The 20857-nt window shown below is 35.2% G+C and overlaps 1 protein-coding gene across 1 annotated transcript; it reads right to left on the minus strand.

The window, feature by feature from the left end:
• Positions 1–2222: 2222 nt before the first annotated feature.
• On the minus strand, positions 2223–3642 carry LOC122312333. The gene is made up of 2 exons (XM_043126896.1): positions 2693–3642; positions 2223–2363 (listed from the first exon to the last, which is right to left on the minus strand). The coding sequence occupies exons 1-2, from the start codon at positions 3600–3602 to the stop codon at positions 2329–2331; spliced, it is 945 nt and encodes a 314-aa protein (XP_042982830.1). The 5' UTR covers positions 3603–3642; the 3' UTR covers positions 2223–2328.
• Between the last annotated feature and the right edge of the window lie 17215 nt (positions 3643–20857).

The following is a 20857-nucleotide window of genomic DNA, read 5'->3' on the forward strand; positions in this document are numbered from 1 at the left end:
GAATATGCTAAATCTGGTCTGGTGATGGTGAGGTAAAGAAGCCTCCCAATGAGTCTTCTGTAGATAGAAGGATCCTTAAGTAGGACACCTTGATCCTTAGGCAATTTGCTATTTTGATCCAGAGGTATCTTAGTAGGTGCAGCTCCAATGGTTCCTGAGTCAGATAATATGTCCAATGCATATTTTCTTTGACATACATAAATCCCTTTTTCTGATCGTGCCACTTCCAACCCAAGAAAGTACTTTAAAACACCTAAATCCTTTATCTTAAATCTGTCATGTAGGGAAGATTTGAGAGAATGAGTAATGTCCATGTCATTACCTGCTATAATAAGATCATCCACATAGACAAGCACAGCTGTAAAGGATTCCCCCACTGACCTTGTAAACAAACTATAATCTGCCTTTGACTGCTTGAAACCTTTCTGAACAATGAAATCTGAGAGTTTGGCATACCATTGCCTCGATGCCCGTTTCAATCCATACAAACTCTTATGAAGTTTGCAAACTTTTGCACAATTACTATCAGCATATCCTGGTGGAAGCTTCATATAAACTTCCTCCTCCAAATCACCATGGAGGAATGCATTGTTCACATCTAATTGATGTAAATTCCAACCTTTAACTGCTTCTACAGCAAGCAATGTTCTCACTGTCACTAGCTTTGCTACAGGGGAGAAAGTCTCATGGTAATCCAACCCCTCCTGTTGTGTGTATCCCTTTGCCACTAGCCGAGCCTTATACCTCTCAACACTTCCATCTGCATTGTACTTGACCTTATACACCCATTTGCACCCTATAGCTTCCTTTCCATGAGGCAAATCAACTACAGTCCAAGTGTCATTCATCTCTAAGGCCTCAATCTCAGCTTGCATTGCCTTGCACCAACCAGAAGTTTTGACAGCTTGTGCATATGTGTTAGGTTCTATTTGCTTTGTGATTGAAGCGACAAAAGCTTTGTGTGTGTTGGACAGTTTATGATAAGAGAGATTAGCATCAAGAGGAGAGGCATTACCTGAAAGTCTTGATCCTTTCTTCTTGTATAACTTCTGTGAATGAGGGAGTGAGGATACTTGTTGACAAATGAAGTCCATCAAGTAAGGTGGTGTACGTCTTTCTCTAGTGGACCTTCTAGGCATATGAGGATCGGTGGGATGTGTATGTTCTTCAAGAGGTTCTGGTGGATTTTCTGTGTTTGAGGTGTTTGCTACATTCTCTATATCGATATCTGGTTCAGGTTCAAGGTGAGGCAACTCAGAAGTGTGGTCAAGAGCAGTATCTAGTGGTTGGGAAAAGGATAATGTGGTTGGACTTGGTAGGTTATGGGGAGTGGTTGTAGTCTTAGTTTTGTATGGAAAAATCTTCTCATGGAAGACTACATTTCTAGAGATGAAGATTCTTTTTGTCTCTAGATCCAAAAGCTTATAGCCTTTAACCCCAAAAGGGTAACCTAAGAACACACACTTCCTAGCTCTAGGATCAAACTTGTGCCTGTTATTTATCAGAGTAGAGGCAAATACCAAACACCCGAATACCCTAAGATGAGAGTAAATAGGTTTGGTCCCAAAGAGGAGCTCAAAATGGGTCTTGTTTTTAAGTAATGGTGAGGGGGTTCTGTTTATGAGATATACTGCAGTGAGGATGTAGTCATTCCAATATCTCATTGGAATTTCACTTTGAAACTTTAGGGCTCTTGCTACATTCAAGATGTGCTGGTGTTTCCTTTCTACAATAGCATTTTGCTGGGGTGTTTCAACACAAGTTTTCTGATGGATTATGCCTCTTTTTGAATAAAAGTCTTTCATGTCAAATTCACCTCCATTATCACTTCTAATTACTTTGATTTTGGAGTCAAATTGGGTTTCAATCATTGCATAAAATTGTTGTAAAGCCCCAGTTGCATCAGATTTCAGTTTTAACATATACACCCAAGTACATCGACTGAAATCATCAACTATACTCAAAAAATATCTTGATCCATCATGACTAATTTCATTGCAAGGCCCCCAAAGATCACAGTGGACTAAATCAAAACATTTTTCTGATTTATGATGGCTAGTAGGAAAAGGTAGTTTGTGTAATTTTGCTAAAGGGCAAACTGAGCAGGGTATGGTAGCAACATCAAAATCAGAAATTTCATTTTTGCTAATCAAGTTCATCCTAGAATCTGAGAGGTGCCCAAGTCTATAGTGCCATAGACTGAAACCTTCATGGTTGTTGATGACAGAAGCAGAAATGACAGTGTTGGTGGTTAGAGAGGATAGGACTTCAACTAAAGCTGTAGGGGAGACTTCATTCCTCAGTAGGTGATACAAGCCATTCCTCACTTCACCCATTCCAGTCGTTTTCCAAGTTAAAAGGTCCTGAATAAAACAGTTTTCAGGTAGAAAAATAAGACAACATCTTGATTTTTGACTAAGTTTCCTTGCAGATATGAGGTTAAAAGAAAAGGATGGAACACAAAGCACATCATGCAAGGTCAAGTGTTTTGACATCTTCACTGTTCCAACATGGGAAACATTGACAGTTTCACCATTTGGAAGAGCTACAGAATATTTGGCAACACTTCTGATGGTGGTGAAAAGGGAGGTTGAACAGACCATGTGGTCTGTTGCCCCCGTGTCTATTATCCAAGGTGCATCAAAGGTGTTGTGTGAGTTTATGCTACAAGCTGAGAGACAAAGTGAGATACCAGATATTTTTGACATGTCAGATTCAGAATGACTGAGGGAATGCACTTGATTAAGTGAAGCTGTGTGAGAATGACTGGGTTGTGATTTGAGCAAGGCAATCAGCTGTGAATATTGCTCTTGAGTGAGTGTTGCTTGGTTGTTGTTGATTTGCTCATGTCCAGGTGGCATGAGGGTAGTGACTTGATTGGCAAAAGCTGGTCTGCCCTTCCCATGGAGCTTGTGGCCTGGTGGATAACCATGAAGTTTAAAGCATTTTTCTGCAACATGGCCAGGCATTCTGCAATGACTGCACACTGGTTTCTCAGGGTTAGCCTTAAAACACCTTTCTAAGGAATGTCCAGGCATTTTACAAAAAGTGCAATAATACTTTCTCTGAGATGTGATATTTTGCCTTCCTACATCTCTAGCAGTTGCTATCATAGCCATGGAGTCACCAACTGAAGTGTCAACAGAAATCTGTCGCCTCTTTTCTTCTTGTTGTATTATGGAGTACACTTCATTTAGACTAGGGAAAGGCTTGATTAGAAGGATCTGAGCCTTAAGGGCTTTGTATGTGTCATTTAAACCCATAAGAAACTTCATCACCCAGTCTCTTTCGTGGTTATCCACTATTGTTTTCAAACCCCCACATGTGCAGTTAGGAATAGACTCATAGTTCATCAATTCATCTAGCAGAGTTTTTAACTTAGAGTAATACATACTTACAGTGTCTTGGTTCTGCATTATTGTAGCAATACCTTGCTTTACTTCATAAATCCTTGGAGCATTTTGCTGTGCAAGTCGTTGCTCAAGTTCCTTCCACAGTTGATGAGCAGTCTCAGCATAAAGGGTGCTGCTCTTAATGTCAACTGACATGGTGTTTTGCAGCCAGGTGATGACTATGTCATTGCATCGAAGCCAATGATCCATCAATGGACTATCAGCCTCAGATGGTTCACAAATGCTTCCATCAACAAACCAAAGTTTGTTTTTGATGCGAAGAGCTCTTTTCATTGAACGTGCCCAAGAATGATAGTTACTTGAATCAAGCATTTGAGTGACAAGAAGGACTCCAGAACTGTCATTGGAACCAATAAAATAGGGGCTGTTTGGTTGGGATGGATCAGAAATATTTGAGTTTGGATTTGCATTTTGATTGGCATTTGAGTTGATGGAATCAGCCATATCTCTGATACCATATAAGAAAAAGAAACTTAGAAAATTGCAAAACACTATCCTGTTATTGAAGAACAGGAAGTGAGTAAGGAAAAATCAGAAATGTCATTTTCTAATCTTCTCATTGAACTGTTTTTCATAGTTATTTTCTATACATTCTAGCTTGACATTTATACTGAAGTGATAGAGACACTTGATGATAACAAAAGTTGTTTTCCAACGAGAAAAAAAAATACATGAGCTGCTGTGAGTTGCTGTCCAAGTGAGTGTCCAGCTGGTCTGCATGTGTGTGTTCTCCTGCTGTCTGCTGCTTCACATGCCAAAAGCTGAAGAAGAATAATCCTCTGCTTCTGCTGCTGCACGTTCAAGCATCTTCTTTCTGTATTTTCAACATTAATTGTCAAAAATCCATCAAATGGATGGGAGATATCAGATTGTTCTAAGTCCTCCATTTTGCCTTGTGCCGCCGCTCTATAGATAGAAGGATCCATTGCTGTGATGGCGCGTCTGTATGCTGCAACAGAGTACTTAAAGAACCGAACAGAATCTCCAATTCAGTCCATCCCATCAATTTTTCAATTTATTTTTACAATCCTAATTAAGTAAAAGTGATCTTAGGGACAAAGTGTCATCAAAGATTAAAAAATAAAAAACCGTTCGTATATAATGGAAAATTAACAAATATATCTAATTGTGAATCTTTTAAAATTTATATATTAATTTAATGAAAATCAAAATATAATCTCTCGAATTATAAAAATGTAAAAATCTAGGCACTAAGTTAGTAAGCCATGCAACCTCCAGCTCCTTTTAACTCCTCGACCTCAAAGTTTGGGTTTGTGTTAATCGAAATAGTACTACTAGGAATAAGAAAAACAGCAATGGCAATGGGTAGATAGGGGAGCTTCCAAGCTTATATTTGGGATGGGACATTTATAGGGAAGGCTTACTACTTATTAGGCATTTAGCGTTAGACATAACCATTACGTGTCATGTTTAGGGAATCACTTGGCTTTTAATTTTTACTGTATTAAAGTGGTAATGCTTCTTTACTGTCATATTAGTACTCTTTTCTTGAGGAGTGTTTCACGCGGGCTAACAGCAATATTGTTGAAATTAATTTCAAAGTCAGTATTTTTTATTTTATTAATTTATTAAAATTCTTTAGGTTTTGAAATCTAAAGATTAATTCTTTAAGTTAAGCGTAACATGAGATTTTTCAACACACCTCTACTTTTTGAACATGTGATTTGTTATTTTTATTATTCTATTTAAACAAACACATATTTAAACATTAAGATAAAATAACAAAATTGATAAATCAAATATTAATTAGGTGAATGTGTGTAGTGTAAGGTTTTCACGTATAATTTCTCTGAAATAAATACTATAAATACTTTTAATTTTTTATTTGATTTAAAAGAGATAAATATTTAAAAAAAATAGAAGAAAATAATGAAGCATGAATGAAAAAAAAAAAAAGACCCGTGATCTGGTGGAATGAGAGGGAGAATATTTTATTCATATTTTAAAGATTTGTAACATTGATTTTTTTAAAAAATTTCTAGTTTTTTGAAATTAATTAATAAATATTTTTATTTAGAAAGTGTTTATGGCTTAAAATTCTTAACTTTTTAAGTAGTTAATTAATTAATTTTTCTTGGATTAGCTAACTAAATTTATTTTCTTTATATTTTTCTTTTTTCTTTTTTTTTTTTTTATGTTTCTGTCTTTTTCAAAATAATTCTGGATCTTTTATTTAAATAGGGACGGCTTAATTACAAAAAATTATAGGCCTGAGGATTTAAATTGCTAAAAGCTTGGTTTTTTGCAAATCTTTGAAAACCCAGGGACTAATTTTGCAGCTAACCCACATTATTTTGAAGTGAAATGTTTGATTTACAAAATAATTTTAAAATATTATTTTATTGATTGTGATAACGGCATCTTTCTTTCTTCTCTTTAATTTCATTTCCTTCTCTTTTTCTTTCTTCTCCTCCCCCACTTCCTTTCCTCTCTTATTTATTTTGTCCTCCTCACACAATCGTCTTCTCTTCCTCTTTCTCCTTTCTTTTCTTCTTTTCCTCTTTATTTGTTCTTTTTCTTTTTCTTTTTTTTTTTCTCTCTTCACACGTGCCTTCCTTTTTATTTTGATAACCAACAACTCATTCCTTGAATCAAATAAGTCCATACAACTCATTCTTCTTAGCTGTTGCTTCCTCTTCTTCATTAATTTATTTTGACGCCCTGATTCCAACGTACGGAAACACGAGAATCGTGACATCAAAATGATAATAACACGGATTACACATTCCAACAATAAGTGCTAAGTATGTGTACATGCAGAAAGTGTACAACAAAAAATGTAACAGATAAATTAAATAAGTTGACTAAGTACCAAAATTGTAAATACAGATTTAAATAAAAGTGTTTCAAAAGATGTTACAATTCTCTAGTAAAAATATAATAAAACTAAATACATGATCCAAAACAGGAAACAAATCCCAACACGCGAGAAAGCGACCCCATGTCACTCCTCCATTGGAGCCGAAGTCTCAAGCTCTGCATCAACATCTGTATAAAAAATCTACGATTCCATAAATCTACGATACGAATCTCAGTAAGTAATCAACCAAACAACCCACGAGATAAAAACACATTTATATAACCAACAAGTATGCATGCACATGCTGAAATATGCCGAGCTCCAAACCATAATTTTCCCAAAATGATTATTTTCCAACACACGCCAAAAATCCCATTTGGCCTAACAACAAATCTATTAAAATAATTACCTACCATTTTTCCAGAAATGACACATTATAAAATCCACTATTTTTTAGAAAATAGTCCACATAAATCATTTTATCAAAACCCGCTATTTTCTCAGAAAATGGCCCATTATCCAATTATCATTTATGCACTATGATCTCCCTTAGGGACCATCCGACACCCTAGCTCCCTTCGTCACACAACGGGCAACGACTGTGCTCGTGACTTCGTAACGAGTAATGCCCAATTCCATGCCCAGCGCATTCATGACCAAGTATCCTCTAGCCCCCATTAGCAGAGGGGCCACGGAGTTGACATGAGAGCGTTACCATCCCATCCGATCCTGTTATCGCCCAGTAATAACCCAGGGGATGTCACGCAATATATTACGCTCCCGATTGACCAGAGGAGGTTCACAGAGATAATGCTCAATCTCGGCTTGGGGTTGTGATAAGCACGCACCCAAAAATCCATTCTCACATGAAAACCCAGTTTTCAATTACAACACATGAACGAAATATGCAATGAGTATCACGATACCAAACACATCACCAAAATACCGAGTATACACCAATTTCCACAAACAGTCTCATCCTTCAATCCAACCTGACCCCCATACTCCTCGGACTCAAGGTTCGGTACAATCAACATACTGCAGAAAAAGTATTAGCATAAAAATATATTTAAATCTCAAAAGTTCTTTGAAAAGTTACTTACAATGACGAAGTGCAACTCTAGAAAATCAAAGGTCAAGCCAAAAGTGGTGGAGCAACGGCAGAGCGGTGTTTCCCAAGCAATGGTCGTGGGTTTCAAAACTGCGAATTTTGAAAGGGGAGCTTGGCTGGCTAAGATGGGCATGGAGGTGGCTAAGTGGGTGTCGGTGGAGCTGGTTATGACTCGAGAGGGTGGTCCATGGCGGGCCTAGTGGTGGATCTAGGCCGTGCAAAGAGGGGGAAAACCCATTTTGGGTTGTGCTCGTGTGGTGGAAAAGAGCTACCATGATGGTGGAAAAAAGCTACCGTGTGGTGAAGGGGGAGGCAACTAACGGAAGCTGGTGGCGATGCTAAGGCCACGCGGTGGTGGAACGGAGTGGATGGAAACCCACTCGGGTTAAGTATGTGTGAGGGAGGTAGAGGGCGGCATGGGTGCTGAGATTGATGGGGGTGGGTCATCGGCAAGGGAGGAGGTGATTAGCAGTGGTGCAATGGTTTGAAAACCGCGGACAGCGGTGCTGGAGTAAATCATGGCCGAGGCTTTGAGGTGAGCGTGGGGAAGGGTGGTGGTGAGGCAGGGGCTAGGATTGGAGGGGAGGAAAAAGAAAAGAAGAAAAAGAAGAAAGGGAAGAAGAAAATAGGAAAAAAGAAAAATAAGGGAAAAGAAATGAGATCTAGCCTTTCAACTCGGCCTCAAAACTGATCCAAATGAAAGAATTTAAACACTAGTTTAATTGACTTAAAAAGAATAGAGAATTAAGAAGACAATTAAAAACACAACTTAGTAAAATAAAATAGTAAAATCCAACAGTAAAATAATTTGAAATAAATGGCCAATAAATAATAGACTATAATTAATAATAATAAAAGCACAATAAAATAAATTATACAACTTTAGCAGTAATAACGATAAAATACTATAATAATACTAATAATCAATTTAAAATAAAGGAACCAATAAAATAATTAGCACAGTAAACACTTAAAAATACAAGGAAAATAGGGATGTCACATTTATTCTACCTCCTCTCTTTCTTTATTAATTTTCCTTCTTTGCCTGCTTTTAACTTGTAGATTTATTTTGATTTTCATAATATTTGATAATTTTGATTTTTATGTCATTGCATGACTAAGAATCTATGTTGTTATATGTTAATAGCATGAAGTAGCTCTTACTGAGAGAGATGCTAGGAATCGGTTTTGGAGTAAAGATGGTATTTACACCCTCCAATAACTGATTAACACATCATAATTCTAATAAGAAAAAAAAAAAGTCGGCCACGTTCAAATAATCGGCCTCGCTTCCTAGTACATGCGCTCATCTTTCTCTCTTTCTCCCCCTCTTTCTTTATCCTCTCTCTCTGTCTCTGTCTCTGTCTCCCTCCTCAAACCACTTTACTCTCTCTCTCCTCCTCTTGCGGCGAACTAGCCTCTGGAATCGCAAAGGGAAAAAAAATGCCCAATTAATATTATGTTGGAAATTAAGAGAATAATAACAAAATGATAACCTTCTTTCTTCAGAAAGAGTAATTTTCATGCTTTAGATTTGATTTTTAATTTGGATTTGGAAAAGAAGAGAAATTGAATACTATGGAAGGTTATACTTGTAACACCCCACTTAAAAGCACCTTATGACTTGACCATAGTAACCATAACCCTAACCAAGTAGAAGTTGTGATCCTTGAGAAAAATGAAAGTTTTGGAGTTTGAGTTGGCAAAGAGACTTACACCTTTGGTTTAGTTAGTATTTTTAGAGAATTCTAATGCTATATTAATTTTGAAAACATGTGTGAGGAGGCCAATGGTAAAATGACCAGTGGCATATTGGAGACTTGCCACCTTGGTGTGCTAAGTAACTTGGCTAAATTACTAGATGAATTTGGAGAATGCCCAAGAGTAGTTTGTTAAATAAGAGCCTGTTTGGGGTTGCGGTGGAAAGTGTAAAAAGTGCTTTAAAATGGTTTAAAGTACTTAAATGATAAAATTTACCTGTTTTGTAATTTTATATTAAAGTACTTTTAAATAAAAAAAAAGCTAAAAAAGTACGTTTCAACAAAAGCATCAAAGTGATGCTTTTTGTCAGAAGTACTTTGTAAAAAGTAAATCCTATTTTTCCGTAACATGTATATTACGAAATGATCCTCACTATTTTAGCACAACGACAACTTTGTCCCTCCTCTTCCCCCCCTTTCTCTCTCTCTCTCTCTCTCTCAGCCTCCGAAGACCTTCACGCCTTCAACTTTCAGATGGAGCTAAAAATTTTCAGATGGTAGTTTGTCTTCAACCTTTTTTTTTTTATTTTATTTTTAATATAACACAGAATCGGTATTCCTTATCAAAAATTTGGATTGAACCCGAAAACCCACCTTCGAATTCTTCAACCCCTGCACCTTCGAATTCTTCACCCACCTTCGACTCTTCAGCCACCGCACCTTCGTGGCCTTACGATTTTTCTCTCGAGAGCTTGCTGGAATCACTTGCAACTCAGCGTGGCTCCGTTATAGAAATAGAACTTTCTAACCATAACTTATCTGGGATTCTTCCCTTGGATTCTATATGTGAGCTCCATTCACTTGAAAAGCTCTCGTTGGGTTTTAACCTCTTGACCGGTCCCATCACGGAGGACTTGAAGAATTGTGTGAAATTGCATTACTTGGATTTGGGAAACAATTTCTTCACGGGAGCAGTTCCAAACATATCTTCTCTAAGCAATTTACAGTATCTTCATCTGAATAACAGCGGATTCTCTGGCACTTTTCCTTGGAATTCGCTCCAAAACATGACAGGTCTAGTTCAGCTCAGCCTCGGGGACAATCCCTTCGATCCCAATCCAATTCCAACTGAGGTGGTGAAGCTACTAAATTGGATTGGCTTTATCTCTCCAATTGCAACATCCAAGGAACAATCCCAGCTGGGATTGGAAATCTCAGAGAGCTAATAAATTTGGAATTTATACCCTTTTGTGTCATTTCTACCTCAAAAAGTGCTTTTTAAATTCGTTTCCAAACAAATCTATATATTTGAAAGTGCTTTATATATACGGATCCCAAATAGTAAATAGCTTTTTAATAGTAGAGCTTATTACATTAAGCTCTAAGTTATAAATCTTAAGCTAAAAGCAATATTTTCTACCACAACCCCAAACATGCACTAAGGGCTCTAGCTTATTAAGATAATAGAATTTCCATCCAGTTCTCTATACTTCCCAAATCTCTAAATTTTAGAGAATCAACTTAACTTTTTGACAAAATAAGCACTACATCGGCCGGTTTCCTATTTTAAGGTATAGGTTTAGGATGTAAACATTGACTCTCTATATTTGAAAAGTCACTATTCATCCCCTAAATCAGTTTTTATATATATTTTACAAGGAATAGTTGAAGATGTAGAAATAAAGTAATAGAAATAATAATAAAGAAAGAATAGCAAAATATTATGATAACAGAACTAAATCGTATTATAGTTGAAGATGTAGAAATGGTATATGTCAAATGCCAAATGAACCCACCAATCGGCACACCTAGTGCAAATCGTGCATCCCTAAATCAAGCCATTGAAACTATGTCTTTTCAACAAGTTTTTAAAGGGGTTTTTTTACAACTCATTCAACGCTCATCATGTCCCCTAAACCTAGAAAATCCAGTCCTAAAAGAAGGGCAAGAACAGTTCCATTAATCAATCCAAAAGCAAACTATTCATCTTGGAAATGAGGACTTGACCAAGCTGACTGCACATGTTGTTTTAAAAACTTTACTGCACCAAAACCCAGCCACCCCCACACGCCACCACCTCTTCCATTTATCCCTAAGGAAGTACTTCAAAGTACTCAATTAAATGCTTGTCCAATCACCTTCCATGGGCAGCAAAATTGACTGATAAAAAGGGTGGTGAACACGGCTCAGTCGACTGAAACCTTTGCACATTCAATCCTCCTTCATTTTCTACTCAACTAAACCAATGGCAACCATTCATACCTCATTGCACACCTGTAAAATCTACTCAATAGTGGTTACTATGCTAACAAAAAGTATCACAAAGATGGGACAAAGAGGGAGAAAAAAACTAGACGGGTCAGCTTCCAACTTGGTTTCTCATGGAAATCATTTGATTCTGTTTCTAACTTCTAAGTCATTCAAACCCTACACCAATGACCTTTACCTAGTCCTTTTCTATGGGATAATCAAGTGATTTATGCAACTATTCATTTTGAAAGGATGACAAACCTAAAAATGCAATGAATCACTCCACCACCCACACACACCAATCACCTTCAACACTTCAACCTGGCCTAGCTGTGCACTCCCTCACCCCTCACCCCTCCCATTGAGTACTATAAATATCCCATTCATCCTTCACTTTCTCACACACCTTCCTCAAGCTTCGCCTTAGTATTTTTTAGAACAAAACACTCTTAGTGTGTGAAAGGAGTGAAACCGAGTAATGAGAGTGAAGTCTTTGGAGTGAGTTGATCTTGGGAGTACTATAAGCTATGGTTTGTTGAGTGATCCTATCATATATTTTTCTTGGATAATATATTAACGTGTTAACCTTCGATTTATTATATGAAAAGGAAGATTTGATTGAGTTATGTAAGGTCGAACTTGGGAATGCACATACGGTTCATATTTGGAGTTGTGGATATGTAAATAGTTTTGTTATAAAATTTTGGCCATTACATGTCTTGGTATAATATCCTAAGCTTAGCTAACATCTTGATTAATTGATCGAAGGTTTAAATTTGAGGAAAATGGCATGTCATGATAGGTCTATCAGTCAATTTCTTGTGTTGATCGTCTAGCATATTCGGTTTCCACTTGCATGAAGGTTATCATGAGATATCATGTTTATTTTTTCCCAAGATTGTGTTATAAACCTTTAGAAACCTATTATCATCATGTTAAGAGTTAAAGTACATGATTTATTTAAGCTTTAAAACATCTCAAAGGGAAGCTAATTACATCATAATTATACCTAGTTTGGAAGTTTCATAATAATTTTAATTTTTTTTTTCTCAATGCATGAATGTTGATAGTAACTCATGTGACCTGAATCTAAATTATTAACTTGTCCTTAGGGTTAGATTTATTGTTTACTAAATGATGGAATTCAGTTCTACATGCATCCATAAAAGTTATAGACTTGAAATCAAAAAATGGTTTCAATGCATGCCACTGGTTATACTTGATGAAAGGGGAACTTTTATCTTATGAAAGGGGAACTTTTATACTTGATGCTTCATTAAGAAGGATATTCTTTTAAAGTCGAGTTACGTTGTGGTTCCTCTGTTATCTAAAATAACTTATTCTTAAACTTAGGGAACTCTCAAGGACTTCTCTATTTTGCAATTTTATGTAAAATAACTAACAATATGTCAAAATAAGGCTTCCATTGAATTATATAAAACTAACGTAAAATACATATGAGCAAAAGTGTTTCTGTACATTTAACATGAATTATTCATCTATGTATCATATTCTTTATTATTTTGTTTATCTACCTTATTGTTTTTTATATTGATCACGTTTACACTTTTATTTACAAAAACATGCAAATGTCACAATATTATTAGAATATTTAATCATAATAAACAGAAGAATACTCATATTAACAATTGTGTAAGACATGACAAAAGGATAAAAAGTTCACAAAAAATAGAATGAACGAGTTTTCCCATTTATTTTCTTTTTAAATAAATATCATTTTTCCCATAGAGAAATATTCACTACAACAAAAAAGACTTTTTGGGACGAAATAAAAATCATCCCAAAAAGTGAGATTTAGGGACAAATTTCATATTTCGTGCCAAAAAAATGACGGAATGCCTATAACATTCAAACGCATTCGAACGGTCTAGTTAGGGATGAAATATTTTGTCCCAAATAATTAAACCATCAAATAGTATTGATTCAACATTTGAACGGTTAAATTTAACCGTTCGACCCTAGATTTTGGCGCGTTAAGTAAAATTGTTTAGAGGAAAACTGCTATACCGTTTGAATGTAACAATTTAACCGTTCGAATGATGAATCAACACTGTTCGAACTTGATTTATAGGGGTCAAATGGTGACCATATGTTTTTTTTTTTTTGGCAGAATTATATTTATATTAACTAGTAATTATAAGAAATTAGTCAATTAAATAATAAGAATAATATAAATTAATAATTAGTTCAGAAAATATAAAATAATACTAATTCATAGTTAAATACAGAATTTACAAAACACAAAATATTTTCCATACTAAAAATAAATAAATAAATAAAGATAGAAAGTACTAATTAAGACCCAAAGTCTTTGCACACTTCCTCCACTGCAGCTATACGTTCCTCTATTTGTGTCAGTCGAGTACTGATGGTGACCTAAGTCGCAGACATGGCATCAAACTTTGTATGTAACTCAGAGATGCTAGCAGTAATCTCTATACGCAGCATAGACATAGCAGAATTAATCTCCATACGCACTGAATTGATCACCGCTGATGTCTGTTCGCTGATCGCTGCATGCACGATCTCGGCCATCACCACATGAGTAATGTTGTGTACTGATGCCTCAGTCTGTGTAGATGTCTCAACAGCTGTCCCTCTATGATCTTCCGGTTGTGCATTTCTCTAAGGATCAACCGGTTCTGAAACATGTCCACAAAGACGCAGTCTCGAGTGTCCAATGCTGCGTGAGAGGGTGGTGCTGTTTATCCGTCCCATCGGCTCCCGTTTACGCTCAGTAACATCAGGCACAACACCAGCAAATAGCATAATCAAGGTGATCAGGATTTCAAATCGCAGTATATCCATCGAAATGTACCGGGACTCTGATCGAATCCTATCGAATATATACCCCACTAGGTCGATAGGAATGCCACAAGCGACCCGTATCATAAATTTCATTCGATCAATGCCAACCTCTGTCTTATGCTGCCAAGGGTCAATGTTGTTGGCGATTATCAAATTTAGGATCTTGAAGAAAGAAGATAGATCTGCCTGTTTGATGCTCTTCGTCCCATCATACGGTGGAGCATCTGGACCAACAACAAAATCCCTCACCTCATGATCAGCAAGGGTATTGACCTCATCACTATAAACTGACGCCTCCTCCTCAGCTGTCTCCGCCTCAATTGAAGGATCAGACTCTCTAGGCACCACGTTTGGATATGCATCTGACAACCTAGGAATACCGAGATGCTCAACAAGTCCATCCCGTGAAAATACAACTGAAACTCATCAGGCAGAGATCCTGTATGCCCCTCCGTCATCTGGGCTGGCCTTACCGAGCTCTCTATAGAACTGAGCAATAATGTCAATATAGGAGACTGGCCCCCATGCTTCCTCCCACTCATCTAGGATAGGTCCCCAACACGATCACTGAAGACTGATGGCAGGGAATGACCCTCCCAAACAAGACCCTGGAAATCAGAAATCTTCATCGGTCGCTCTAGTGAAATAGTCATCTCCCTGCCTGAACCGCTACTAGTCTCAGTAGGATTGCGTCACTTACGTCCCGCCCTAGAAGAAGACATTATAATCAACCTGAAATTAAAAATTAGATATACAACATTAACGATAAAAATATAATAAATAACTATTCACAGTACTTTCATACTAATAACAATTTAATAAAGTGAGACATTGTGAACAACATAATTTTTAATAAATAATATCACATTATTTAATATTAATAGAAATTTAATATTTAACAAAATGTGATAAATTTCTATATTAATTTAATTATAATATAGAAATTATTCTCGTTAAGATTTAATGGAACTACAATATGGAATAAAAATAATGATTCACTAGTATTACTAAATTTAATTATACCATTCGAACTCCTAAAATACTGCTCGAACAGTACCTGTACCATTCGAATCTATAAAACAATGTTCGAACGGGATTGGATTGGCTCCTACGATTTGAACGTCTAAAAAATGTTCGAATGGTTAACTATTACCGTTCGAACATTGTTTATAGTGTTCGAACAGTATGCGAATCAATTTTAGAGACGACGCTGAGTCGACTCAGCCATTGAAATCCATGGAGTCCTTTGATTCCATGGATTTTTCACCAAAATAATACATAGAAACCTAAATAAACCTTCCTACAATGGATTAAAGCAAATATACGGTGAGTATTGATGAATAAATTGGTTTATTTTAATTCAAACAAATAATCTATCAAAAACCTAAATATAAATGGTAAAATGATTAAAACAAGAAGAGGACCAGTACTTAGAGCAAGAGGCTTTGATTGGGTACTGTTCACGGCGGCAAGGACGGCTTTGAACAGCGGAAATGGATGGTTAAAGTCTTGAAAGGACGTTGGAAATTTCTGTTTGGTGTCCGTGAAAATGACGTCCGCGGCAAGTTATATATATAAAATGTTCGAACGGTTATGTTAATACGTTAGAACAGTTAACTGAAAAATATTAAACATTTAAATACTATATATACTATATTATTTAATATATTATAATATATCATAATAATTTATTATGATATTAAATATTATATATTATAATATATGTTATTATATATATAATATATTATATATAGTTATTATGTTTAATATAGTATATTAAACATAATATACTCAAAAGCATAAAAAAAGAAAAGCCTTCCACTAGTGCTTTAACTAGCAGAGAGGAAGATGGTTTTGTTCAAACTACAGATGAAGACTCTTCTTAAAGTGATTCTCCAACTGTAAGAAATATTGATTTACTTGAAAAGAATTTTCAAGGAATTGATTTAAAAATGGAAACTGCCGGACTTTCTTCTAAACCCAATCCAATGAGTTTTACGAAGAATTGGTATTCCAAAACTATTCTTCCTAATTTACAATTTGAAGAAAAGATTTTCCAATCTCAATCTGTGTATTCTGCTGACAAAACTCACGAATGGAATATTGATGGGTTGTCTGAATAAGAAATCCTCAATACCATGAGTAAAATGTCTCTTGTTGCAAATGCTTATATCAATAATAATATCAGAGAACCTGATATTGTTATTATTTTAACCATTGGTTTTACTAGAATGATCTGTAATTGGTGGGATAAACACCTTACTATGGAGACCAGAGAAAAGATCCAACCTGCTTCCTTTGCTTCAACTGTTTCAACACCCTATGATCCATATGCTAAACCTGTTGCTTCAGCAATAATAAGATCCACCCAAATGTTTTTACCTGCTTCAAAACCCAGTACATCAAGAAGATGTATTCATGGAATCTGTTTTACATTGAACCTAACAGGTCAAATGATACAGATCCATACAAAATTGTTACCCATTATTTTTCCCAGAATTTCCACTGGATCCTGGAGAATCCAGCAAAAAATCTCCAATATTATTCTAGTATTTTAATTCACACCGATTCACTTATTATCAAACCTATCTATGATAAAAACAGACAGTTCGAAACTAATCTATCATAGTGCTTATTTCTCTAGATTCATCACTGAGGAAGATTGGGGCACCCAGCCCTCTACTTTAAAGAAATTTCTTGATTAAGAAATATTCTACAATTATTATGACTATATTAACGCTTGGTTCAAATTCATGTTATTCCAAACACCAGATATGTCTCATTCATGGTTTTTTAACTTTGATAAAACTTTCTAAGGAAAAATTCCACTTTGGTTTAACAAATGGTGGCACCAATTTGGACCCATTCCTGATATTTTTCCGGAATAGCTCCAATAGGCCTTTAAATGTTTCCAAGCCCAAATCCCTGCAAGACTGGATGGATATGTGACAAAATTTCCATATTCCCTTCATTTTTGCAAATGGTTCAAACCTCCATGGATCTTAAAATGGTCCTATGAGAAAAATGGTGATTTACTAATGAAATATGCTTTCGTCAAGTGGTAGGATAGATTCCCTCGCATGAAGAATATTATTAATGTTGTTTCTAAAGAGTTCGCACAGGCTGCTCCAGACCTAAAGAACTCTGCAGACTTTCTTGCTATTGATCGATCTTCAACGCCTGAATATCCATTAATCCAGGCACCAACTACTTCAACGAAAGAAAAAGCAACCGCTTCCTCTTTGGAAAAATCTGCTAAATCCTCTAAGTCCAAAAAGAAGAATGTTCTCAAAGGACTTACAAAAAAGGATTTGATCTATTTGCTCAAACAATCGGTGAAAGAAGATAATACTGACTCAGATTCAGAAGCATCTTCAGTAGCCTCCTACAGTAACTGCTTTAAAACGTTGTCAAGAAAGACGACGATGGATTACCTCTTTTTGGTCAAAAAACTGATTTTTCTCCTTTCGATGGTGTTAACACTTTGATCTATACTATTATCAAACATTTCATTGTTACTCCTTCAAATATTACAAATCGTGTTTCTGATTATTTGAATAATTTACGATGCCGTCAGATGTCTGACTATCGATGGTATCAAGATGTTTTCATGTCCAAGGTGATGCTTCATGATGACAGTCAAAAGCCATACTGGAAAGAAAAACTAATTGATGGTTTACCTCATTTATTTGCTCTCAAAGTCAAGGATGAACTTATTGATATCTAGGGATTTCTTAATTATGACAACTTCACCTATGGTGATATTTTCAATGTAATTAAGAAACTTGGTCTTAGTATGTGCAATGATCAAAGAATGCTTCATCAACAATTGAAAAATAGCAAGAAAGCCAAATACGAAATGGGAACATTTTGCGAACAATTTGGCCTTCCTCCTATTGCTCCCTCCAGACAAAAGCATAAATATTTCACAAAGTTTTCTAAACCTCATGGTGGCAACAGGAGAAAACCCCATTTAATATATTATATTATATATATAATATACTATAAGTTATATGATGTAGTATAATATAGTATATAATATATTATATACTAGTATAGTATTATATAACATATATGTGATATTAAAGGTCACACTATATATGATAGTATATATATGTTACATATAGTCTACTATATTAACATATTATATTTTAGTTTTAGTCTAATTAGATGACACTATACATGCTAGTACTATAGATGACACTATATATAATAGTATATACATGTTATACATAGTCTATTATATTAACATATTATATTTTAGTTATAATCCAATTAGATGATACTATATATGCTAGTACTATAGATGACACTATATATGATACTATATAGATGTTATATATAGTCTAATATATATGCTTTACTATAATATTAGATGTAGTATGATATTATATATTATATTATAGTAAATATAATATAATCTATAATATGCTTGATTATATATTATAATATGATATTACTATGTTACTAAACTATAGTATCATCTAATATGTCTATATATATTAATGTTGTTCTTTTATTTAAAGGTATAGTGTAAAAAATTTTTTATTAAACATTTACCAAACCTTTCGAACTATTAGTAATAAGCGTTTGAACAGTTTGGTAAACGGGCATTACCGTTCAAACGTACTATTTATACGTTCGAACGTGAAACTTCAGGAGAGAAATTTTTTCCGCTTCATTATTTCATGTTCGAACGTTTAGTAAATAACAGTTCGAAAGGTAAGTGTTCTACATTTACACCACAGAACCTCATAATCTCGCTCTCCTCCCACGACTCTCAGTCTCGCTACGGACATAACCAGAGCCAAATCTCCCAACCAATGCGATTCTCCCTCAATCCAACCCCCAAATACTACTAGTTTTCATCTCACTCTTATATTTTCGGATTAATCTGTTATTTTTACAGCTTTTTGGGGAGTATTTTCACTTTGGGTACAAATCTCGTTGCATTTTCATCTCTCAAAACCAGGTATGCTAGCATATTCTCATTTTAGTTTGAATATGATATTTTGCAATGTTAGAAATTTGTTTGTTCTTGATATTGTGTGTTTTCGTTTGTGATTAATGGAGTTTTCGCTTGTTGAAAACGACTGGAATCTGGAATAAACATGTTCGAATGGTAATCGAACGTTTATGTTATATTCGAACATAGTATAACACCGTTTGAACGAAACGTTATACATCAATTTCTTTACAATTAGAAATTAGAATATATAAGGATAGTTATCCTATTTAAAAATAGTTTAAAAATACTTAAACCAAATAAAAATACAAATAGTTAATACTAAATCTTTAAATTAAAATACAAATAGTTATGATTTAATAATACTTAAACATTTAATTCTAAATTAATAAAATGAAGTATTTTAATTAAATTACTACTAAATCTTTCAATAATACTTAATAATTAGAGTTTTTGTTGTATTGCTGTATAAATAATATGTTGTTACTGTTTGAAATATGTTAGCATATCTTGCATTGTTTGTTTTTCAAAATAAATCTTAGACCCGTTCGAGAGTTATCAATCCGGATGAATGCTTGATTGACAACTCGTGAATTGTTCAGAGTGGACAGTTTGGGATTGTAAGATCATTCTCGCAAACTATCGAACTATATCTGTTATCTTCCAGCATTATAATTTTGGTAGATTCATCCCTTATTCTCTGGATATGCAGTTTCAGTGATGGTGCATCGACGTGTTAATTGTTGGTGTACACAACTAAACAAACATATTTGGAGAACTATGGGGAGATGCTGCTGAAATTTTGTTGGACGTGATAGATAATAGATCATAGGTTTGTGACTATGATCTTACAATCCCAAATGGGATAGGACCAATTACCCGGTGAAAGGTGGCATACTTCTTGATTGATACATGATACATGCTTGTTGTTGATACACACATGACTGTTTGTAATGAAGATAGTTGGCATGGATAAGAGTTGGATGCAAGTTAGCGATCGATTGGGTCAGAATTACAACGTATATGCTGAAAGTGTTAAGAAATTCTTAGAGTTCGCATTGGTTACATGTGATAGTGATGGGCGTATTAGATGCCCATGCAAATAATGCAGGAATTTGCATTCTCATAAGATAGACTTGATGAGAGAGCATCTGTTTTATCAAAAGTATTGACAAGGGTTATACTGATTGGGTCTTATATGGCGAACCATATCCAACTTCATTCGAGGAGCCACATGAAGAAGAAGAGATCGATGAAGATGTACAACCAGAGGTTGTTGGAGATGAATACAATGAGGATATAGAGCAAATGTTAGGTGGCATCGATGCGGGAATTTTTATGGATGAAGGTGATACAGACACATCAAGTTCAAATGATGGGGCCATAACACTTTTGCACGATTGTGGAATGATTCACAACGTGAGCTATATCCAAGATGTAGAAGATACAGTAAGTTGTCATTTACCGTAAGATTGCTTCACATAAAATCATATGCCGATTATCTATTAAGGCTGTCAATATATTACTCGAGCTGTTTAAAGAGGCATTGTCATCAGATAATACTTTACCTCGTAACTTCTATAAAGCAAAAAAGTTGAAACGAGGATTCGGATTTGATTACAAGGTAATACATGCATGTAAGAATGACTACATATTATTTTGGCGAGAGAATTAGCAGTTGAACGAGTGTCCCATATGCCACGAATCAAGATGGACATCTGACAAGCAAAATGTGCCGCAAAATGTAGTACGCCACTTTCCATTTAT

The sequence above is a fragment of the Carya illinoinensis genome, chromosome 1 (genome assembly GCF_018687715.1).
Source record: "Carya illinoinensis cultivar Pawnee chromosome 1, C.illinoinensisPawnee_v1, whole genome shotgun sequence".
Lineage (NCBI taxonomy): Eukaryota > Viridiplantae > Streptophyta > Magnoliopsida > Fagales > Juglandaceae > Carya > Carya illinoinensis.

What these genes read in the sequence shown, in the direction of transcription:
- LOC122312333 (XM_043126896.1), bottom strand. Translation starts at nt 3,602, where the DNA reads ATGGATCATTGGCTTCGATGCAATGACATAGTCATCACCTGGCTGCAA. An exon ending in TGACATGTCAAAAATATCTG is followed by an intron (nt 2,364 to 2,692) that starts GTATCTCACTTT and finishes TGTTTTATTCAG; the next exon opens with GACCTTTTAACTTGGAAAAC.